Here is a 25,679-nt window from a genome sequence, read left to right as displayed (position 1 = left end):
ACTTGTGAACAGCATGAGACATCATTGTCAAGCTGTAATTTATGCTCAAGGGCACATGACAAGTTATTGAAACATTGACATTTTTTGTTGTGGTATACCCAACACTGTTGTTGGCTTTTGTTTCAATAAATTGTTTGAGATGAGGAAATCACCATTGCATGCTTCTGCTTAAATGCCCTACTTTCATGATATAATAACACTGTCACGTGAACTTTTTACATTTTCCATAAATTTCACCCGAAAGCCAAATATCCCTAACTTTTTGTGAGTAGTGTATATGATAAATTTAATCCCCAAAGATATTGCTGCTTAAGTAATTCATATAATTCATACTATGAACATTGGTCACGCACATACTCCTGTTCCTGTACATATGGTATTTCTGTTAATTTGTCGACCCCCTTGAATATGTGGAGCCGGCCAATATATCCAAATGCATTTATTTTGTATGACATTTTTAATTTTTAATTTTAATTCTGTGAAGGTAAATACTGTCCTTGTATCTGTATGTCTGTCAGTAGGTGTATATGGATAGATCTAACTATAGGAAGACACCACACAAAGCAGCAGTGGCAGTTAGTCTTGTATTTAGAGAGGGTGGGGTGAATTACAGACATTCCTTTCTTAGGTAAGTGAGTGACCGCTGTGTTTTGTTCTAGTGCAATATACAATGACACTGTTGGGTGTGTTTAACTGTATGTGTAATTTTAGCTATTTTTAACTGTATGTGTGTAATGTATGGGTATAAAAAACAATAACCTGACTACTGCATCATACTGATATTGTCAGGTTAAAACTTTCAACATTTTGTGTGTGTATGTTTATATATATATATATATATATATATATATATATATATATAACTATTTACAGTATTTCCACACATATACATATATACATATACACATATACATACATACATATATATATACATATATATAAAGACACGTATATATATATATACACACAGTATTTATATATACATATATAGATATATATACAGTATTTATATATACATATATAGATATATATCCACACATATATACACACATTTTACAAATGTTTTCTGCTGACTGCTGGGGTACCCAGACTGGCTAATTATCTTCCATTAGAATGGCAATTTCTTAATTCCAAAGGTTTATTTATCGTATAGAAGAACAGGCATGAAAGATACCAATTGGGTGAAACTTGAACCTGATCCTGCTTGGAGTGTATCACCTCCTTCTTAGGTCTGTGTGGCAGTGTTTAGAGTTGCCACAGTCTCTCGACATGCAGATACAGGTCAGGTGGGGGAGGGGTGAAGGATGTAGCCTGTCTGGAGACCTGTCCGACCTGCGACTTCCTATCACTCAGCGAGGTCTGGTAGTGTGTAAGTCCAGCCAGTGCCGCTGCGGATGATGCCGCAGCGGAGAAACAGTACCCTATGAAGCCGTCTCTGTCGCCGAAGGCGAGTTTGGCGAGGACAGTGTCAACATGAGACCCACAGCTCAGCTCTGACCTGGAGGGGTCGTCCATAGTACTGAGCATCCCCACCAGTGTGCTGTCGGTTGATGAGAGGTTCTCAATGGCTTCGGTTTCAACCGGCCTGATTGAAGGAGAGTTCAGTATGGCCTTCAGCTCCACCTGGACCAGCTGCCATGGTTGACTGTATCTCAGCTGAAGAGCGTGCATGCTGCTTGTGTATGGAGTGGGGTCGTTCAAGTATCTCTTGGCCATCTGGTAGACACTGGGATGCTTTATTTGTAGTCCTCTGTTAAGTGCCTATGGGGGCCGAGCACACTGTCTAGTCCAGGGGTGGGCAAACTTTTTGGCCCAGGGGCCACATTGACTTTTGAAATTTGACAGACAGGTCGGGTCAGCACAAGATGCATACATATCAAACATAAACAGAGAAAAAGCATTATAGTGTTAATACACTTACCTTTTAGTAGGAACAGTGTTGTTGATCACCCATTTTTGCCAGTGCATCCAAGTCTGGTCAGAACAGATCTGAGGTGTTCATCACTCAACTGGGATCTGTGGCGTGCTTTGTTGGTGTTCATCACACTAAAAGTCTGTTCACACAAATACGTAGAGCCAAACAACACCAGCATCCTCTCTGCCATCTTCTGAAATTTGGCTGCGCTTAATGAAGCATAAAACTCATCCAGTTTAGAGAATTGAACTTCTCCTTTAAGACGGTGTCACATTGGAGATCAATCAGTTCCAACTGCAACTTCCTGTGGCGCCGTTTCAGGGTCTTGTGAGAAGGAACACCAGCTGAAGTGACTTGTCAATTTTTCCAAAATCAGAGAACCGACGGCAGAATTCTTCATGCAGGTCATCCAGTGATTTCCTGTATTTTTTCACATGTTGCGGGGCCTCATTCAACGTAGCCAGTGTGGGGAAATGAGCGGATGACTTGTTTGACATTTGCTTTGAGAGTAAAGCTAGCTTGGTTTTGAAGGCTCTGACATTTGTATGCATTTCATGGACAAACTGGTCTTTCCCTTGCAGCTTCAAGTTCAGCTCATTCATGTGTGTCAGTATGTCCACGTCAAAAGCTAAATCACAAATCCAATCTGTGTCACTCAGCTCAGAAAACTTGTCAGCGTTCTCAAGTAGCTCCAAAAATGAGATAATCTCCTGTTTGAGCTCCCACACTCGTTGAGATACTTTCCCCAAACTTAACCAGCGGACATTAGAATGGTTAAGTAAGTCCCTGTGATCAGCGTCAGTTTCTTCAAGAAACTTAATAAACTGACAATGGTGAAGTCCCCTCGCTCAAATAAAGTTAACGAGTTTTACATCTGGCTTCACCACGTGGTCAAGCTGCAATCTGGATTTACACAGTGCTTCCTGGTGAATTATGCAGTGTAGGAAAATTACCTCCTGCTCAGGGTTGTCCTCTTTCCCCCTCCCCTGGATTCTTTTGAGCAGTCTGACGTTTTTTCCCGTCAGATTTGGCGATCCATCTGTGGTAACGTTGGCGAGCGTACTCCAAGGTAGCTTGTGCCTCTTGATGACCGCCGACATACTGTCATACAAGTCCTCTTCCCGTGTTTTCCCTTTTAAGGATTCCACGGCAAAAAACTCCTTCGTTATCTCAAAATTGTCATTAATCCCTCTGAAAAAAAAAAAAACCTGAGCGGTGTCCTTTATGTCATTACTTTCGTCAATGAATATAATGTAAATGACTTCCCTTTTTTGTTTAGCTTGCGAGCTAAGTCTTTGTCAATTAATTCAACACGGCAAGTCACTGTCCTGCATGATAAGCTCATTTTTTCAAATTTGTTCTTGCTCTCCGGACACAAGATACCTGCTGTCTCTACCATGCACTCTTTGAGAAACTCCCATTCGGAGAAAGGCTTGCTGGCTTTTGCTAATTTGAATGCCAGCAAATAACTTGCCTTCGTGCTTAATTCTTAGATGGCAGTTTGTCGGATAAAGGTGTTTTGCTGAGCCTGCAAGCCAGCTGCCTGCCAGCTGCCAACCTCTGAGCGGTAGCCGTCCGTTCTTGCGTTGATTGGTTGTTAGCGTAATTAGCATGCTTGGTAGAAAAGTGACGGCTGATGTTGCATTCCTTTAAAACCGCAATCGTTTCTTGGCAAATAAGACATGCAGCCTTTGACCGGACTTCAGTCAAAAAGTATTTAGTTGTCCATTCCTTATTAAACACTCGGCATTCACTGTGGACTTTTCTTTTCTTTGGCCCACTCATTGTTGCAGATGGGTTCAGAGTAGTAGCAGAGTAATAACAAAGAGTAGCTCGGGCGCTGCAAAATCAAGTCACTGCACCTAATGCGGCACCTGGTGGAAACGCCAGGCATTACAGGTCAAGGTGAAATGAATGCAGTCATAATTATGAAATCTGTACCAATCTTCTGCGGGCCGGTTTAAAAAGACCAACGGGCCGGATGTGGCCCGCGGGCCGTAGTTTGCCCACCCCTGGTCTAGTCCCTTCTTGAGCATAACAAAGTCACTCTCCTTACCGGAACTGAAGGAGCTGAGCTTGGGCTTGTGTATGCCGAAGGATGAAGCAATGGGCATTTTCATGATGCTGCATGGTGTAGGGAGGAGGACCAGTTGTGGCTGGAGGGAGCCATGGAGGGTACATCAGCTTATGCTGGCTGGGTGGAGGCGGAGAAAGTTTTACTGATACTGATACTGTCCATAAGCTCGGCCTGGGTATGGTTCTGCCGGTCATTGATGAGGCGGGAAAGCAGATGCTGAATGGGCCAGCTGAGCTGGGTCCGGAGCCGGCTGGGGCTATGTAGCAGGGTGGGCCTGCTGATCTAGTGCTGGGACAGGCTGTTTCCCCAGGTGCTGGTAGCTGGCTGTGGCCCAGGTGCTGGCGGAGCTGGCTGTGGCACTGGCACAGGCGGGTATGGGTAGTAAAACAACCTATCATGAAGGTAGGTTTCAAAGCTGGGCGGGTACCATAACCCTTTGCATTACCCTCATCTCTCTGGTGGCTCCCTCGAGGCACACCTCCATATGGCACAATCTTTCATCCTCTGTGTCCCTGTACTGGTCGCAGGCAGGTATTGAACATTGAACATTTGGCTGCTGCATTTTTCCATATTGACTGATGGGGAGTGATGCCTCGGTGGGTAGCCAAGCACTAAGTCCTCAAGATGTTCCGGGACCCACCCGGTCCTGCGGGGACGGGGACTTCGTGGTGGCTGTCCACTGTTGCTATCACTGGAAGCTGCCATAGCGCAGCGTGGGTACATTCTGTTAGGCCCACAGTCTCCCAGCGCCACTAGAGGCCGCCCTTGCCCCATCTGCAGCTCCCTACTCGAGCCCAATTACACACACCTGGGATAAATTACCTGCACAGTATTTAGTCTCAGCTTCCCAGCCATTCCTTGCCAGACCATCAACTAGCTTACCCGAGTTGTACAACTACTGGCTTCCTTCCAAGTTCCAAGTTCCAAGATCCAAGTTCCTAGCTCCTAGTGCTTGTTTCTAGTTCCTAGTTTATGTCTCGTTGTCTCGTCTTCCCCTTACCTGCTTGTCTCCTCTCGTCGACCCAGTCTGTCTCTCCAAATCCAGCCAGCCCGGTTTACCTGCCTGTCTCCGCTCGTCGACCAAGGCTGCCCGTCCTTCTCCATCCAGCCTTGTTCCCCGTCTCTCCACCCGGATCCTGGACCCCTTCTCCTGGTCCTCATCGTCCCTCCCCAACCCTGCTCCATCCCTACCTGACCGGGTCCCCCTGGCCAGCTCCACCGTCCAGGCTAATAAACATCCTTTGACTGGCTTCCGTCTCCCTGTGTCGTGCGTTTGGGTCTCTCCTAGCTCTGGTCGTGACAGTACGGTCTGGCCAGGAAACCATGGACCCAGCCGACACAGAAGGGCTCCGCCGCGCACTCCGGGACCAAGGAGTGTTGCTTGGGCAACATAACCAGGCCCTCCGGGACATTGCGGAACACCTCCAGACCATCTCGGCGGCCGTCAGCAGCCTGCAGGGTCCTCCGGCCCCCGTGGCCCCCCCTGCTCCTCCAACCCGCCCTCCTTTCCCCACCAGGGCTCCCAGCGCCTCTCTCGTCTCCCCTGAGCCCCACGTTCCGGCCCCAGCGCCTTACAACGGCAATTTCGGCACCTGCCGCGCCTTCCTCGTGCAGTGCGCGGTGGTTTTTCAACAGCAGCCGTCGTCGTGTGCCTCTGATAGTGCCTGCATGGCGTTCCTCATCTCCTGCCTGAGAGGGGCAGCTCTCGGCTGGGGTTCTGCGGTCTGGAGTCAGGGGGGCCCCCTGAGTCTCTCCTACGATCTGTTCACCCGAGAAATGAGGAGAGTCCTCGGCCGCCCAGTTTGCGGCAAGGAGGCCGCCAGAAGACTCCTCGCCAGGGTTCTCGTAGCGTCGCCTCCCTCATCGTCGAGTTCCGGACTTTAGCCGCAGAAAGTGGCTGGAATGATGGAGCCCTGCAGGACGTGTTTTAGCGCGCCCTGAACGACGAGTTGCGGGACGAGTTGGCGTGGCGGGACAAACCCACGGATCTGGACCAACTAGTGGAGACCGCCATCCACGTGGACAACCGGCTACGGGAGCGCCAGCAAGAGAGGGAGGAGGCGAGACTCCAGCCCGCGCCTCCCGCCTGGGCGGCCACGCCTGAGTCTCCAGCGCCCACTACTCTTGGGTGCCTCAGAAGTCCCCCGACTCTCTCCGATGCCGAGCCAATGCAACTTGGTCCCGGATCTCCCCCGAGGAGCGAGCACGCCGCATACAGACCGGCGCCTGTCTGTATTGCGGCCGGCTGGGACACCTCTGACCCACCTGCCCGGTCCGGCCACGAGAGGGCGACTCCTTGGTAGAGTTACGTTCCGGTCGCTCCAGCTCCAACCCTCTCCTCTCCTCTGCTCCCAGTTACCCTCTCGTGGGGGGATATAACACTCTCTTCCTCCGCTCTCATAGATTCCGGGGCGGATGCGAGTTTTCTTGACCAGGGACTAGCACGCCAGCTAGGGCTGACACCCGTCCCTCTCCCCGCACCGCTCGAGGTCAAGGGGCTGAATGGGTCACATCTGACCCGGATTACCCACCAGACAGTCCCCCTCAAGCTGCTACTCTCCAGCAACCACCGTGAGTCCTTGAGGTTCTTCCTCATAGATTCCCCACTGAACCCCATGGTTCTGGGGTACCCCTGGCTCCAGACCCACAACCCTCAGATGGACTGGCGCTCGGGTAGCGTGAGCTCCTGGAGCACACACTGTCATGCCCACTGCCTCCGCTCGCCCTTAACCCCGCCGCCGGACGCGCCGCCAGGGGCCCCCAAGAGCCCTGACCTGTCCTCGGTTCCGTCGCAATATCTGGACCTGGCCCCAGTCTTCAGCAAGCAGGGGGCGCTATCCTTACCACCTCAGCGCCCCTACGACTGCGCAATCAACCTCCTGCCAGGCGCCCCCCTCACCTGCAGTCGCCTGTATAACGTCTCCCGGCCCGATAGGAGGCCATGGAAACTTACATCTGCGACTCTCTCACTGCTGGGATTATTCGCCCCTCGTCTTCTACGCTAGGCGCAGGGTTCTTCTTTGTTGCTAAGAAGGACAAGACCCTCCGTCCTTGCATTGACTTCAGGGGACTTAACGACATCACTATCAAAGACAAGTACCCCTTGCCCCTGATGGATTCAGGGTGCCACCCACTTTTCCAAGCTCGACCTCCGCAACGCTTACCACCTGGTCCGCGTCCGCGAAGGGGACGAGTGGAAGACCGTGTTCAACACCCCGCTCGGACACTTCGAGTATCTAGTAATGCCCTTTGGCCTGTCGCAGCGGTCTTCTAGGCCCTAATTAACGATGTCCTCCGGGACATGCTCAACTCATTTGTCTTTGTGTACCTCGACGACATCTTGATTTTCTCCAAATCCCTCTCCGACCACGTAGGACATGTACGCCTGGTGCTGCAGCGCCTCCTGGAGAACCGTCTGTTTGTTAAGGCCGAGAAGTGTGTCTTCCATGTTCCGTCCATTTCCTTCCTGGGATTCATCATTGGCCAAGGGAGGATGGAGATGGACCCCAAGAAGGTGGCCGCCGTGTTGGAGTGGCCAACCCCAGCCAATAGGAAGCAGCTCCAACGGTTCCTCGGGTTTGCAAACTTCTACCAGCGCTTCATCCGTAACTTCAGTCGCATCGCTGCTCCCCTCTCAGCCCTTACCTCCACCGCAGTGGCCTTCAAGTGGACCCCCGTGGCCGAGGCCGCATTCCTCGACCTAAGGAGCCGCTTTTTGTCGGCCCCAGTCTTGGCCCAGCCCCACGGCAACCTCCAGTTTGTGGTAGAGGTGGACACTTCAGACACGGGGGTAGGAGCAGTACTTTCTCAGCGCTCTCCAACCGACGGTAAGCTCCACCCCTGTGCCTTTCTGTTCTGCAGGCTCACCCTACCTGAGCGCAACTATGGCGTGGGTAACCAGGAACTCCTGGCCGTCAAACTAGCCCTGGAGGAGTGGCGCCACTGGCTTGAGGGAGCAATCCACCCCTTCGACCGATCATAAGAACTTGGCCTATATCCGGACAGCGAAGCGGCTCAACTCGGCAGGCCAGGTGGGCCTTGTTTTTCGGCCGGTTTAACTTCTCTCTATCCTACCGCCCAGGAACCAAGAACACCAAACCTGACGCCCTGTCCCGTGTGCTCACGCCAGAGGAGAAGACAGGGGATCCAGAACCCATCCTTCCACCCCTGTGCCTTGCCGCCACACACACCTGGGAGATCGAGTCCCTCGTCACCCAAGCGAAGGAACACCAGCCCGACCCAGGTACCGGACCCCCTAACCGCAGACAAAGAAATGTCTCTCGCACTGACCAGTGCAAGAAGTTTGTGAATGAATATGAATTATGTGATGACGTAGTGCCACGACGCAGTAGGGAATTTATCACAATACACACACACACACACACACACACACACACACACACATACACACAAAAAATTTTGACCGTTTTAACCTGACAAAATCGTTATGATGCAGTAGTCAAGTTTTTTTAATTATTATTATTTTTTTAATACACACACATTACACATGCAATTCAAAATAAAACAGTGGTTTGGTAATATTAGCTTATATGCCCCAACATTAATTCCAACATGTACAGACACAAACAAAGCATTTGTTGTAAGCGTTCTATATTTGTATGACCTGCTGTGTCTGGAATAAGGACACAAAACCTGTTGTTCAACTTCCCCTTGCAGAATCCGTGGGCGTGTGTCGGAATGATAAAGTCTTAGAGCCAGTTTCCCTTCGGTGCAAAGGTGTCTCCTCCATGTACACTGACGAACCAATGAGAAGAGACCTATTTTTTATGTTGGCCTATCCCCCACTGCAATTGTGTTGGTTAGATCATTTGGATGCAGTTGCTTGCCTTTTCTGGCTTAAAAATGTCTTTAAGGTTTTTAAAGATGCCTGATTTGTCATATAGCTTTCAAGGTTAGAAATGTTCCTGAAATTTGAATAAATGGCTCTAAAACGTTTTTTCAATTTTCTATAATGCTTAGTGCATGATGAATGATGAACATTTTGATAATGATAATTAAATATCCTCTTTTGAGAAATCTTAAATTCTCAAAAAAAAAAAAAGGTTTGATTATCAACATTGAGTTAGTTAAGTTAATTGGTCTCTTGAACAAAGCATTGGTCTGCCTTCAAGCAAACTGTTCTTTAGAGCACCAACTTTGATCAGACTACGTCTTAATCTTAAAGGAAATGTGAATTTATTGAGTATACAATATTTGGTATATACAATATTTAATCGTTAATCTCAGGAACCTCATAGTTCCTGAGAGAGTTCCCTCTTCGAATATGTTCCTACTTTCTGCTATCAGTTTGCTATTATTAAACTGCCTCAGATATCTGTGATGGATGCAGGGATTTTTTACTCCAGAAAATGTTTGACAACATTTCCAGCAATTTCATGAAAACATGATTTACAGTTAAATTGCTGACTGACTGCTGTGGGACCTCATCTGTATTATTCTACCCGCTACTTGTGGATTGTGGTTGATGCGAATGGATTTAAAGATCTTCCAGAATGGAGGATATTCCATCACTTTTAGTCTGGATAAAAAGTCAACATTTAAGCATGTAGGCATGCACTCACAAATATTATTATTTGTACGGAGCAAATGCGATGGATCCAGGACAGATGTGGGTCTCTGCTCAAAGTGAAAGTTCTGTTTGGCCCAGACTGAAGCATATAGGCCATCAGTACTGCTCCTCAATTGAAAAGAGTAAAGGAGCCCAAAAAAAACAGAGTTTGGGTACACAACCCTGAAAGGCATGGTTCTCAAGGACAGACCTCTCAACATTCCTGCATTTGCGTGTGCGTGTGTGTGCATGTGTGTGCGTGTGTGTGTTTGTTTGTGTGTGTGGACACATATGGGCCCAACTCACTGCAGAACTCCAAATTTCTTCATGATGTCTTTGAAGTCATCTTTGAACTTGACAAACTTTCCCATATTGTCCTCGTTTTCCACCGAGTGCAGCAGAGGTGTGTCCACAAATGCAGGGCAGAGGGCGTTGATACGAACCCCATAGTTACCCTGCGACGCTGCATCCTGGAATGCACACAGACACACACAAATGCCAAAACTTGATTTAGTGATGTAGTTTCAACCAATACCCCCAATTTGATTGCCTTTTCAACACAATATTTTATTTTCAGTTTGTCAACTTGTACAGGTTCGCAGGGTTGGGGAGTCACATGACACATGCAATGGTATAACATAATGACATTTAAAAGAAAATGATAATTGTATTCCAGTGTTTGCCACGCACTTTTTGGTACGTACACGTACAACATGTAGTATTTTCATAAAAGTGTGCATTTGGCCAAAAATGCCATTTTTAGCTGATTTAAAGTGGTCATTGTAATCCATTTAAGAGAAGAATATGGTGATGAGATGACACATATTATTGAAAAATTCTCAGCCACTGAGGGCTGTATTCAGGCATATAGGTGATACATTTAAAATGACTGATTGTGACCTCCACAATTAGGCTCTGGGAACAGGTTCTGTTTGAGCTGTTTTCTCTTGCTTACACAGGGTGCGAGGCAAAGACAAACCAAAGAATGTTTCTGTAATTAACTTCCTGCCTCGTGTGCACAGTCTCTTTATGTTGGCAGAAAAAAACAGCTAACTGCAGCTAGCATGGCATTTGGGTTCATCTTGCCACCAAAAGCTGCAGCGTCCCTGTAACCATAAAAAATCCCTGAGGAAGGAAACTTTGGAGCTGAGAAGATGATGGGCTGATGAGCTGCGCAGAACCTCATCATGTGAATAGAATAGAAATCCTAACTTGGCATGTAAAACCTGTCTGTGTATGTGTTTATTTCCTACCCACCGCCATAGCTCTGGTGAAGCCTATGACTCCGTGTTTGGTTGCTGTGTAGACAGGCTGATGCGGAGAATGTAGAAAGGCTGGATTGTGGAGGAGAAAGAGACAAAGCATTTGAGAACGCATCTAAGGAGATGAGATGAGAAAGGAAAAAAATGTAATACTGAGATGAGTGAAAAATTCATGCTTCACGCTTCTGAATATACTAGTTAGTAGACCAAATTAGTATGTGAGTGAAATGTCATGGTATGCAATCACTGCACACAGGTGGAAGGGCTATTCCACAATGCCACAACAATGTTATTTTTACTCACACACTGTACGATAAGTACAACATATTTGTTTGTATGTCGTACACCATTTGGAAAGCAGGTTCACATTTGTCTTTCCTCATAGAGATGTCATGTGATGAGCATTTCATCTGCCCTACAATTGTACAACTGCAGAATTTTAGACACTGAAATGCAGCTATGCTAAAACCATTTGGGGGTGTGCCCCAAGAGATTCACTGGCCTCTTTGACCATGTTGAAATGTTTCTGGGGGCACTAATGATAACCATACATGTTAAATTGATTTTTAATGATGTTTTAAGAAGTTCAATCCTTCTATAAAACCTGCAGAACCTCATTGTGGCACAATAAAGAGGTTAATGTGCATGTGCATGTAATCTCTCCATTCAATAACAAACAGATATAATAAGCTTTCTTAACAATGACATCAACTCAACACTCATAAATGGAAAAATGGCCCCAGTAAATCAGTGTTGCTTACTTCCACATATACAGTAATATGCAGGAACACACACAGATGTGAGAGCACACTGTATACAGATGCATATTTGCCTGCACAAACAGCCATTCCTTTCATAAAGAGATTGTTGACCATGTTTGGACATGTCAATGCATTTTGTCAAATCTGAGGAATGAAACACGGAGAACAAAAACACGCAGGCAGACAGACAGGCGCACAGCCATGGCTATGTTATCTGAAAGATCAGTGTGGAATTACTACCATATTTCTGGTGTTACTTCAGCCATTATTTAAAAACACAATGTTACAGTTAAAAGTGTCAAATACATTTATGAAGCTTTTTTTTAGAGCTACAGCTAAGAAAAATATTTGCATTTGTTAGAATAGCCATTATAGAGAAATAAAACGAAATGCTTACTAGAGCTCACTGAAATAATGGAAACATAAAAATACACATTACATGTGGAACAATAACTTGCAGAACAGTATGGAAATGCCCATGTCTCTGACTAAGAATATAAACTTGTATTTATTATCACTTGAACTCCACTGTACTGTTTGATCCAAAACTTGACAGACTGTGTGCCTAAAAAAACTCTCTCTTGCTCTGTCCCTCTCCCTCATTCATACACATCCCTCTCCCTCATCATCAACACACCTTTATGACCTCTTGCCTGTTCTTTTTATGTGCTTTTTTAAATTTGGTTTGTTTTGATAGTCAGTTATTTCCATAACCAAACCTGCCAAAAGCCCCAAAGCAGTACAGGAACCTAAAAACAGCACGAGAAGAAAAACAACTGGAGCTCTTGTTGAGAAGTTCTGACAGCTCCGTAATAATGCCAAATTAAACTTGTCTTGCTGTGAATTTCCAACTAATCTGAATGTTCAAATACAAAATGTTCACGAGACTCACTGAACAGCCTAATTCACTTCAATCAAATAAGTTTTACTCCACTTGGAAGTCCATTTGAAGAGAGAACCAGACAGAGGTGGAAAGATTGATGTGTGGACATTATGGATTGGTAGGGGAGTGACAATTAATGATTCAGTAAATCTGTCCCACACTTGGAATACCATTCCTGAATGTCCCATATATTTCCTTTTTTATTATTATTATTATTATTTATTATTACGCTGGCGGATGAAATCGTTCCCACGGTGAAAGTTCGGATATTTCCAAACCAGAAACCATGGGTTGATAAATCCATCCGCTGCGCTCTGAATGCGCGCACGGCCGCTTACAACGACGGTCTTGTATCTGGTAACATGGACAATTACAAAGCGGCGTCGTACAATCTGCGGAGGGCGGTGAGGGACGCTAAACGGACGTACAGAGACACCGTGGAGCTGCAGATGGAGCGGGGGGGACACAAGACGCTTGTGGGAGGGGCTGCGAACAATAACTAACTACAAGAGCAGCTCCTCCCCAGCCACGAGTGTGGACGCCTCCCTGGCCAACCAACTGAACTCCTTTAATGCGCGGTTCGAGTCTGGCAGCAGCACCGCTAGCTCGCTGGCTAATTGGAGCTACACCGCTGGGGATGAGCGCGCACTCTCAGTGTCCGTGCACGAGGTCAGGAGGGCTCTGATGCGGGTGAACACCAGGAAAGCTGCGGGCCCAGATGGCATATCTGGACGAGTACTGAAGACCTGTGCTAACCAGCTAGCTCCGGTGTTCACCACAATATTCAACATCTCCCTGGCTGAATCAGTGGTCCCATCCTGTTTCAAGAGGTCCACCGTCGTTCCTGTCCCGAAGATCGCCTCTCCAACCTGCCCGAATGACTACCGTCCGGTGGCCCTCACCTCGGTGGTCATGAAGTGTTTCGAGAGGCTGATTAAGGATTACATCTGCGCCTCCCTCCCCCGCACCTTGGACCCGTTGCAGTTCGCGTACCGGCAGAACAGATCCACGGATGACGCGGTCTCCCAGGTACTGCACACCACGCTCACGCACCTGGATGGCCAGAAGGGGGCCTATGTGAGAATGCTGTTCATTGATTATAGTTCAGCTTTCAACACCATAGTCCCCACCAGACTGGCTGTCAAGTTGTTGGAGCTAGGATTGAATGCTCCGCTGTGCACCTGGATCCTGGACTTCCTCACAGGCCGCCCCCAGGTGGTCAAGGTGGGGAAGTACATGTCAAGCTCCCTCACCCTGAATACAGGATCCCCCCAGGGCTGCGTCCTCAGCCCCCTACTGTACTCCCTGTACACACATGACTGTGTGGCCAGGTCCAGCTCCAACACCATCATCAAGTTTGCTGACGACACCGTGGTCGTGGGCCTGATCACCGACTGCGATGAGAAGGCCTACCGCGAGGAGGTGGCTGACCTGTCCCTCTGGTGCCAGGACAACAGCCTACACCTGAACGTCAGCAAAACCAAGGAGCTGATTGTGGACTTTAGGCGTGGATCACAATCGAGGACGCACGCGCCCTTGTGGATTAATGGGACTTCTGTCGATAGGGTGAGCAGCTTCAGATATCTGGGAGTCCACATCACAGAGGACTTAACATGGACTGTTCATACAGACACTCTGGTGAGAAAGGCGAGGCAGCGTCTCTACCACCTCAGGCAGCTGAGGAAATTCCGGGTCTCGGTGAGGATCCTCAAGTCCTTCTACTCTGGAGCAGTGGAGAGCATCCTGACAGGCAACATCACTGCCTGGTTTGGGAACTGTACTGCCCAGGACAGGCGGGCCCTGCAGAGGGTGGTGTGTTCAGCTGAACGTACCACTGGAACTACCCTCCCCCCTTGCAGGAGTTATACACCAGGAGGTGTAGTAGCAGAGCCCGTAGGATCATGAAGGATCCTCATCACCCCAACAACGGACTGTTTCAGCTGCTGCGGTCAGGCAAGCGCCTCCGCAGTCACGCAGCGAGAACAGAGAGACTGAGACGGAGTTTCTTCCCTCAAGCCATCAGAACTGTCAACGCTGACCTCACCAGGGGTCCTAACTGAGCCATGCACTAGGCTCCACTACCTACTGTACTGTATGTAGCATACTGTACCGCATACTGTATCACTGTTCAGGGTTGTTCGTGATGCCGTATTGCTGCGCCGTACTGTTGTATACTGTGCTGTATTATCCCAAACACTACCTCACACTATTCACATTCACATGCCACTTTAATTCACATGCCACTTTAAATGCACATATCTGTATATACATAGCCATATTCCTTCAACCTATTCCATTTTATTTCAATTTATTTTTTATTGTATTTTATTCTATATATTTTTTATCTTATTCTATAAGTATTCCACTTACTGTATTACGTTTTAGGAGTCAGTTAGTCGGTCTATTAGAAAGGAATTTTCTACTTTTTACTTTATTTTATTTTTGTACTTTTTCCTAGGACTTATTGTGTGCTATCACCGGGTGCGTTGCATTACATTTCACTGCATATATGTATGGAAGTATGTATATGTATGTGACAAATAAAAATCTTGAGTCTTGAATCTTGAATAATTTTTTTAACCTCTGCTGTCTGCATGCTAGGCATACAACACAGAGTATTTGTATGACATTGCATCTAGGACAAAGTTAGTCTGTAAGTGAAGTTCATGTTCTCAACCCGTAACTCTTTATCAAGTATTTAATCTTCAAGAACTGTTGCAATAACTCTGTCCTGTGGATGACCTATAAGATGACAAGAGCACATGCTTTTTGTTGTACAGAACAGCCACCAATCCCCCTCTTTGGTGAACTATTTTACTATGTTTAGGTCTATCAACAGCTAATCACTCCTTCAAGGGAGGGCGAATGACCACGGGTGAGACAACTAAACAAAGAACCACAAACAAACAGCACGTACAACGTGTACACCGAAAAGCATAATCATCAGGCGACATGTATCGAAAAAACAGACTTAATTATGTCCAGGAAAACTGGACAACAATTTTGCACGTGGCCTCTTCCTGTCATAGTTATGGCAGTAAATGAGGAAGAAAAGGAGAGGGATGTAATCAGGACGGTGTTGGGGTGTGATCAAAGCAGGTGCTGGTGGTGTGTGTCTGCCTGTGATGAGACCGCATGTGTGTGTGTGTGTGTGTGTGTGTGTGTGTGTGTGTGTGTGTGTGTGAGATGTGTCCACCAGTGAGTGCACAGGACTTGTCCCAATTGGTTCTGGTGTATAAGGTCAGTATTATATCGTAGCACATCTAAGCAGCGGAAAAGGCTTCAGAGCCCGCAAGGCAACCCCCACGCCCAGCCCTGAAGAGCATAACTCAGCCAGAGAGTGTGAGGAAACCCTGCATCCCCGAGGCGCACACATACAACCCACCCCCATGTGCAGGCACAAGACGCAGCCTCAGACCTGGTACCTGTTCCCGCGCCAACAGAGCGACACCCTGCCTGAACCGCCTGGCAGGGCCCCCATGCCCACCCGCGCCCTGCGCAAGGGCGAGGCCCTCCCCGTCCTATATACTTTCAATTTCAAAAGTTTTGATATATATAACATGTTATTACATTATTTTTGAAGGAACATTTTTCTCCAAACTTCATTGTTTATCTTAGAAAAGGTGACCGAAGAGCCAATCCCATATCTTAGCTGGTTTCTCACTAGTTTGGTTGTAAATTAGAACCCATCTCATACCTAGGGTCAAATCTGATTTTCTTGTTTAATATGGTAATTGTATTCGTGGGGCAACCCCTTCCTTTGAGGCAACAGATTTATTATTAAGGAGAGCTTGGAACATGTTCTAAGGGAACCTGTAAAAAGCTGCCACACTGAATGCCAAAGTCTTTCCACTTTTGGCAAGACAGATTGTTTTTAAAGTCAAATTTGTCCCAGTGTATTGAAAAGAACCTGGGAGCAATTAACTCAAACACCCATGAATCAGCTTAAAGTGGCAATCTCCAATATTTTCATTTAAATAAATGTCTGCTAAGTCACTATCGCCGAATGAGGTAATGTAAAGGTGATTGAGCCTGAGGCTCACTGATGAAAGCCCTTGCAGTTTCAGTATTTTGAATATTAAGAACCTGGTGTCTGTAGCAACTTTCCCGGCATGCATTCAAATCACAAGCTACGCAGTTAGTGGCGCGTTTTCCATCACCAAGCAGTGACTAACGGGAAACTGACGTCACTCAGGTGACACTGTTTGGATCTCTGGGGAGTAAAGTCTAAAAACACACCTCAGATAAAGCTTTTCACCATAGGTGCCACCAAAAACAACGAAACGGAGATCTTTCAGACTGCAACTTTAAGCCCCTGGTCAGACCAGAAATTGTCTGTGCGAGTGTCATGAATCCTTCCATATCTCCCACTGTTTATATTAGTTTTCATGTTTTATTTTCATCCGGTCATTTTCTCATGCCATGTCACTAACCTCCTTGTCATTTCAGATCCACCCACTCCCTTTTGCTTTGCTGTCCCTTCACCTGTTTTCTCCGCCTGTAGCTCATTCCTTCGTTAGTCCCTCAGTATAAATACAAGTCCACTTTGTTTTGTTCTCTGTGAGATTGTCTCTTGCTGAGCCCTCTCACATTACCAATGGTACAGACAAGGAATACCTTCCACTCTTATCGGTTGCTTTCGAACTCTTGCCGGGGGCAATCATGTTCACCAAGCTGGATCTCCGCACTGCTTATTATCTGGTCTGCGTCAAAGAAGATCAAAGACGAATGGAAAATGGCTTTCATCAACGTCAGGCACTCTCATGGCTCTTTGCAAATCATGACACATTTCTTTTGTTTAATCATTTATATTCTGGCAGTGCAGAACTGATAAAATAGGATGATGTGACACGCTAAAATAATAACTTGCTCTATTTCTGACTCTAAAATGGACAACCCCTTTATATGTCAAACTAAACCGTTTTGCTATACACTATGACATATTTACTGTGTTTGTGCTGTGTATTTTGTTTATTTTCACCCTTCATGATTTCATAATTATATGGGAAAAATTGCTTTGACATATGACTGTTTTAACATCTTATAGAACAAGTCGTAAGTCGAGGTACCACAGTATAATATAGTTTTACCATATATAAGGTCATAATTATTGGTATATTCTGCAACATATTGCAAATATACTTTTTAAACATATGCTTTCAAATTCAAGATTACTTATTTGACACGACATGCCCAGTTGTTTCCTGAAGTATTCCAGCAACACCTGCTTGAATAAACTGTAAAGCACTCATCTCGTAATGCATAAAGTTCCACTATTCCCCCTTGGGTTTATTTACGCAAGCTTAGTTTTGTAATGACATTGGATCAATCTCGTTTGGTGTTTGAGGCTTGTCCTGTGTCCGACCTTGTTTTACTACACCTGTGAATCTGGAATGGATTAATTTAAAAAAACATTTAGCTGAACTAGGGTCACATAACTACATACAGGTACTTCTCACTTAACGACCTATCTGTTTAACGACCATTCGGACTTACGATCAGCTCTCTGACCAGTCGGCGTGCGCGCTGCATGCGCGGCATCTCAGCATCAAGCACCTCATCGCCCATCACCCTTTATATACTATATACACTATATACTATACCATACACACTGTATACATCTCATCACCGTTATCAGTCTCAGTGTCGTTCCCGCAGTCTGTCAGTATTCACTACACTAGCGTTCACAATCACCACACTCCCTTACCGTGAAATAACATGGGTCCTTGCTTATCGACCAATTTGCTTAACAACCTGGTCCTGGGAATGGAACTTGGTCGTTAAGTGAGGACTGTCTGTACATACATACATATATTTCACAAGAAAGGATTTACAACAGATTGCATTACTCCCCAGGAAATTGATTGAACTCTTTGATTGTGAGTTGATATTTTTGTAAATGCCACCCTCTCTTTGAAAAAACACATGTATGGAAGCTTAGCAGTCAGAAGTCTGAAACAAGAGTGTAAATGCAGGAATTTTCTAAATAGATCGCTGAATGGATTTGTCATTAATATGTCATATATACTGTACAGAGATTCCAGCATTAAAATACAAAAATATTCTGGAGGTGGTTTATGGCATTTAACCATAAGCAGAACCAAGACTTGGCTTCAAAATAATGTTGTATAAATTGTGTGATCTAATAAAAGACTTAATCATATGTCTGGAATGTCAGACTATTTTGCTACATCTTGTATCTGGCACAGTTCTATGGATCCAATCCATATCCAAGGGCCCTGGGAGTTATTTTACCTCAACATGTGGGGTAAAGGTTATGCAAAGCAAGGGGTGGATTCAGAGGAAGAAAGTAAGATAGCTGTGTGGATGGGCTGTGGGCTATGTGCCATTCCCAAATGCAGAAATCATATTGTTTTGAACTTTTTGGGGTGAGCACTACAAAAATATTTCTGAGGCCATGTGTTGAGATTTTAAATTGAAATAAACCTTACCTTGATCCCAGAGTGATTGCCAACTATGTTCCAAGGCAAGTAGGTATTGGTTGATGTAAAAGTTGCAAGATGACTTCATGTATGAATTTGTGTATTTGTGATTAACTACAAACTACCCACTGCAGGTCCATCAATGGAGTCAATGGACAATGGACTGTACTATTGCCAACAGTATCGGAGCTTGTGCAGGGGGAGAAGACGACAGCCTTCACGAGGCCTCTCCTGTGAGTAGTGAGAAATGGTGCAAGACCAACTCACGAAACTAATGTCGCCAAAGAATCATCGAGCTGGCAGACCAAGGTACAAGCCAATGCCAAAACCAAGGCAGAGAACATCCTCTTTAGGACGGGCGGACTCCCCCACCGTCGAAAACCAAGGTCTGCCGGTGCTCCAACTCAATGTCGAGGGCCTTACCATCGCCAAACTCGAAGTCATCAGGCATCTCGCCGATTCCAACAAAGTGGCAGCGGTCCTCCTGCAAGAGACACACTGGGTGTCAGATGAAAACCTCAAGCTTCCTGGGTTCTCCCTCGCTGGATCCATCCACAGCAAGAAGCATGGAATGGCAACCTTCGTCCGAGATGGTTTGAGCTGGGCAGCCACCAGCCAATCTCCACCTGGCTGCAACATCGAGTGGCTGGCCACTAAAATCCAAGAAACATCTGTCGTGAACGTATATAAGCCCCCACCAACAGCGCTGACTGCATCATCACTTCCATCCGTGACTGCTCCTGCCATCTATGCAGGTGACTTCAACTGCCAACATACGGATTGGGGTTACCAACACACATCACAGGATGGAGAAGCACTGAGTGAGTGGGCCTCTAACGTTGAGGCACTACTGCTGTACGACCCAAAGGAGCCCCCAAGCTTCTGCTCTGCATGTTGGAACTCTTATACCAACCCAGATCTGGCCTTCGTCATATGCCGCAGTAACGACCTGAAACCGGAGAGACGTGTCTTGGACAGGTTCCCTCGCTCACACCACCGGCCATCCATCATCAAAGTACCATCCCTAGTACAGCCGGTAGCTGGCAAACCGGTCAGGAGATGGAACTTCAGGAAGGCGAACTGGCAGTCGTTTACGGTGGAAACAGAAAGAAGAACTGCTGGTCTCATGGACCCAGAAGCAGAAGACGTGGATGCTGCATACAGTGCCTACTGTGAAGTCCTCCTAAGGGCAGCAAAGCACAACATCCCACGTGGCTACAATAAAAACTATATCCCGGGCTGGGATGAGGAGTGCAGCTGCCTGTTGCGCCAACACCAGCAGGCGATCACCAGGGAAGAAATGGACGCAACAGCAACAACCCTACTGCAGAAGCTGGATGACACCCGAAGGGCTAGGTGGACGGAAGTAGCCGAATCCATCGACTTCACCCACTCCAGCCGGAAGGCGTGGCAGACCATCAACTTGCTCTCAGGGAGAAAAACAACACCTCGTAGGTGTCCAGTGACTGCAGATGCTATTGCTTCCCAGCTCCTGAAAAATGGTCGCTTCCCTGATGCGGACAAAAACTTTGCACGACTGACATCGTGTGAGGTATCATCCCTCTCCAGAGCAGCCAGCGCTGATGCTAATCTCTCAGGAGACTTCACAGCAGCCGAGCTAAAGGCAGCAATTAAAAAACTGAAGCTGGGCAAATCACCAGGTCGAGACAATATCCACCCAGAGTTTGTTATGCACCAAAGTGAAAGAACATCTCAATGGCTACGCACATTCTTCTCATCATGCTTCCGGAGGTCCAAGCTCCCGAAGATCTGGCGCCATGCTTCCATCATAGCCTTGCCAAAGCCGAACAAACCCGCCGAAGACCCGAAGTCCTACAGGCCCATATCCCTGCTCTGTGTCCCGTACAAGATTCTGGAGAGGCTGATCCACAGCCGCATTGAGCCAGTGGTGGACCCTCAACTCCCACCGGAACAAGCCGGCTTCCGCAGAGGCAGGTCAACGGTGGACCAGGTAACGCTACTCACCCAGGACATCGAGGACAGCTTCCAAGATAATGAGAAAGCTGGAGTAGTATTCCTGGACCTGACAGCCGCTTATGACACCGTGTGGCACCGTGGACTACACCTGAAACTGTTGAGAACAATCCCGGACCGGCACATGGTGAGATTTATTATGGAGATGCTATCTAACCATAGCTTCATCCTACAAACCAGCGATGGCCAGACCAGCAGGCTCAGAAGGCTGAAGAACGGTGTCCCGCAAGGCTCTGTCCTCTCACCAACGTTATTTAACATCTATATTCACGACCTGCCAGACACAACATCCAAGAAGTACGGCTATGCGGACGACCTGGCCTTCATGCTTCGATGCCCAACATGGAACACTATGGAAGAAGGCCTCAACCGAGACATGGGCATCCTGGCAGACTACCTCCAGAAGTGGCACCTTCAGCTCAGCATGGGCAAAACAGTGTCTGCAGCTTACCACCTCTACAACCGGGAGGCAAGAAGGGAACTGGACGTGCATGTTGGCAACATCCGCCTGGAGTTCCAGCAAGCCCCCAAGTACCTCGGCGTATGCTTGGACCGGACGCTGTCCTACAAGCAGCACCTGGATGAAGTGAAGGCCAAGACAACCGCAAGGGTCTCGCTCATCCGCCGCCTTGCAGGCTCGACTTGGGGAGCTTCCCCCCAGACCCTACGCATATCCACGCAAGCCCTGGTCCTACCCGTAGCGGAATACTGTGCCCCTGCCTGGAGCAGAAGTCCACATGCGAACAAGGTGGATACTGTCATCAACAGCGCCCTCCGGATAGTAACTGGTTGTCTGAAACCCACCCCTGTGTCCTACCTGCCAGTCCTAGCTGGTATCGCCCCACCCAGTCTCCGACGGGAAGCAGCTACCCTCGCCCTGGCAAGGAAAGCCCAGAAGAACGACTGGCACATCCTACACAAAGCCACAACAACACCGGCACCACCATGCAGGCTCAAGTCTCGCCATCCCTACAACAAGGCAGCACAAGAGATGCTACAGTCGATCCCTGACGACTTGTCCAAGGACGCCTGGCTGGCAGCATCCTGGAGACAATCGTGGGAGTCAGCTGCGCCCTCCCGCATCCAACGATACATCCGGGACCCAGGAGGAGGTGTAAAAGGAGAAGACATGCCACGCCACCTATGGACCTCGCTGAACCGCCTGCGTACTGGCGTCGGGCGCTTCAAGTCCTCTCTAAAGAAGTGGGGCCTATCCGACAGTGCGTCATGCGAGTGTGGCGAACCTGAACAGACTGCCGAGCACATAATCACCAGCTGCCCCCCATACAGCCCACCCTCAGAAGCTGGCCTTTTTGACCTAGGACTGGAGACGAGGGCGTGGCTATATGACACTGAGTTGGCATTCTGATGATATACGAAAGAAGGAGCTTGTGCAACTGTAACATACTTTGTTTTGTCTCAATAGCTGGGAAATGCATTATAAATCTAACCTTAACATTTTCATAAATGCTCCCAAAAGTCGCGAATCACTTTTAGTGTGGCGATAGTGGCGCCGCCCCTAGCGGTCGCCTGCGCCGGCGCTCCGGTTACTTTCTTACTCTTTAGTATTTTTTTTCTTTTTTTTATCACAATGTTCGCCAGAAAAACATCAACAATTAACTCATACGACCGCGATGCACTCATGGATGTAAAAATTTCCCTAAATGAACAACTTTGGGACTTTTTATCCGTGGGAGCAGAGTGGCCGGCGGAAATCCCACGCGGGAACACTCGCAACAACTACAACAACAAAAATGGAGTCGCTGTTCCACGAGCCGGCCCACGGAGGAAGCACCGAGGTAAACGAGGCGGCATTCAGGTCAGAATGAGGACGCAACCTTACCGTCCACCTCTGCCAAGCATCCTTCTTGCTAACGTCCAGTCCCTGGAGAACAAGATGGATGAACTTCGAGCGATGATTCAATTCCAGCGAGACACAAGGAACTGTTGCGTCCTCTGCCTGACGGAAACATGGCTGAACCCCCTGGTGCCGGATGAAGCCATACGTCCAGCCGAGGCCTTCTCCGTGTTCCGCGGCGACAGAACGGGAGAGTCGGGGAAATCCAAAGGTGGAGGCGTCTGCCTAATGGTAAACAACCGCTGGTGTAACGCCAACAACACCAAATTCCTCTCCCACTCCTGCTCGCCGAACCTGGAACAGCTGACCATACTATGCCGTCCATTTTATCTCCCCCGGGAATTCAGCACGGTCATCATTACAGCCGTTTATATCCCACCGCAAGCGGACACCGACACAGCTCTGTCGGATCTGTACGATGTGTTGTGCGGATTTCAGAACAGACATCCCGACGCGGCTGTGGTGGTGACTGGGGACTTTAACAGGGCCAACCTTAAAAAAGTTCTGCCGAATTTCCACCAACACATCACGTGTGCCACCAGGGGAGACAGAACTCTGGACCATTGTTACACTCCTTACAAGAACGGATACAAGCCCGTGTCGCTTCCTGCTTTCGGGAAATCAGATCACGCCGCGATCTCGCTGCTTCCTGTTTACAGGCCTCTGATCGCGCGGGATCTGGTGATGACGAGGGAAGTGAAGCGGTGGACGGACCAATAAGAGGCTGCGCTTCAGGACGCTCTGACTGACGTAGACTGGGACATGTTCCAAACAAGTTCAAGTGACGTCAGCGAGTTTACGGAGGCTGTAGTGAGTTTCGTGGCTACGCTCGCGGATGAAATCGTTCCCACGGTGAAAGTTCGGATATTTCCAAACCAGAAACCATGGGTTGATAAATCCATCCGCTGCGCTCTGAATGCGCGCACGGCCGCCTACAACGACGGACTTGTATCTGGTAACATGGACAATTACAAAGCGGCGTCGTACAATCTGCGGAGGGCGGTGAGGGACGCCAAACGGACGTACAGAGACACCGTGGAGCTACAGATGGAGCGGGGGGACACCAGACGCTTGTGGGAGGGGCTGCGAACAATAACAACCTACAAGAGCAGCTCCTCCCCAGCCACGAGTGTGGACGCCTCCCTGGCCAACCAACTGAACTCCTTTTATGCGCGGTTCGAGTCTGGCAGCAACACCGCTAGCTCGCCGGCTAATTGGAGTTACACCGCTGGGGACGAGCGCGCACTCTCAGTGTCCGTGCACGAGGTCAGGAGGGCTTTGATGCGGGTGAACACCAGGAAAGCTGCGGGCCCAGATGGCATATCTGGGCGAGTACTGAAGACCTGTGCTAACCAGCTAGCTCCGGTGTTCACCACAATATTCAACACCTCCCTGGCTGAATCAGTGGTCCCGTCCTGTTGCAAGAGGTCCACCGTCGTTCCTGTCCCGAAGATCGCCTCTCCTGCCTGCCTGAATGACTACCGTCCGGTGGCCCTCACCTCGGTGGTCATGAAGTGTTTCGAGAGGCTGATTAAGGATTACATCTGCGCCTCCCTCCCCTGCACCTTGGACCCGTTGCAGTTCGCGTACCGGCAGAACAGATCCACGGATGACGCGGTCTCCCAGGTACTGCACACCACGCTCACGCACCTGGATGGCCAGAAGGGGGCCTATGTGAGAATGCTGTTCATTTATTATAGTTCAGCTTTCAACACCATAGTTCCCACCAGACTGGCTGTCAAGTTGATGGAGCTAGGATTGAATGGTCCGCTGTGCACCTGGATCCTGGACTTCCTCACCGGCCGCCCCCAGGTGGTCAAGGTGGGGAAGTACATGTCAAGCTCCCTCACCCTGAACACAGGATCCCCCCAGGGTTGCGTCCTCAGCCCCCTACTGTACTTCCTGTACACACATGACTGTGTGGCCAGGTCCAGCTCCAACACCATCATCAAGTTTGCTGACGACACCGTGGTCGTGGGCCTGATCACCGACTGCGATGAGAAGGCCTACCGCGAGGAGGTGGCTGACCTGTCACTCTGGTGCCAGGACAACAGCCTACACCTGAACGTCAGCAAAACCAAGGAGCTGATTGTGGACTTTAGGCGTGGATCACAATCGAGGACGCACGTGCCCTTGTGGATTAATGGGACTTCTGTCGATAGGGTGAGCAGCTTCAGATATCTGGGAGTCCACATCACAGAGGACTTAACATGGACTGTTCACACAGACACTCTGGTGAGAAAGGTGAGGCAGCGTCTCTACCACCTCAGGCAGCTGAGGAAATTCCGGGTCTCGGTGAGGATCCTCAAGTCCTTCTACTCTGGAGCAGTGGAGAGCATCCTGACAGGCAACATCACTGCCTGGTTTGGGAACTGTACTGCCCAGGACAGGCGGGCCCTGCAGAGGGTAGTGCGTTCAGCTGAACGTACCACTGGAACTACCCTCCCCTCCCTGCAGGAGTTATACACCAGGAGGTGTAGTAGCAGAGCCCGTAGGATCATGAAGGATCCTCATCACCCCAACAACGGACTGTTTCAGCTGCTGCGGTCAGGCAAGGGCCTCCGCAGTCACGCAGCGAGAACAGAGAGACTGAGACGGAGTTTTTTCCCGCAAGCCATCAGAACTGTCAACGCTGACCTCACCAGGGGTCCTCACCGAGCCATGCACTAGGCTCCACTACCTACTGTACTGTATGTAGCATACTGTACCGCATACTGTATCACTGTTCAGGGTTGTTCGTGATGCCGTATTGCTGCGCCGTACTCTTGTATACTGTGCTGTATTATCCCAAACACTACCTCCCTCTATTCACATTCACATGCCACTTTAATTCACATGCCACTTTAAATGCACATATCTGTATATACATAGCCATATTCCTTCTATCTATTCCATTTTATTTCAATTTATTTTTAT

The 25,679-nt window shown here is 48.1% G+C and overlaps 1 protein-coding gene across 2 annotated transcripts in view; it reads right to left on the bottom strand.

Moving 5' to 3' along the window:
• Positions 1 to 25,679, bottom strand: part of hpgd (15-hydroxyprostaglandin dehydrogenase) — a 41,554-nt gene that overhangs the window by 5,668 nt on the left and 10,207 nt on the right. For both annotated transcript variants that reach the window (XM_079999919.1, XM_079999920.1), the window contains 2 exons: positions 10,819 to 10,895; positions 9,868 to 10,031 (listed from right to left, as the gene is read on the bottom strand). In XM_079999919.1, the coding sequence (XP_079856045.1) occupies positions 9,868 to 10,031; positions 10,819 to 10,895 (241 nt within the window). The remainder of the gene's footprint in view (positions 1 to 9,867; positions 10,032 to 10,818; positions 10,896 to 25,679) is intronic.

Source organism: Zeus faber (assembly GCF_960531495.2).
Source record: "Zeus faber genome assembly, chromosome: 4".
Classification (NCBI taxonomy): Eukaryota; Metazoa; Chordata; class Actinopteri; order Zeiformes; family Zeidae; genus Zeus; species Zeus faber.
The sequence above is the reverse complement of the archived record's forward strand: the minus strand, read 5'-3'. Positions and strand labels throughout refer to the sequence as shown.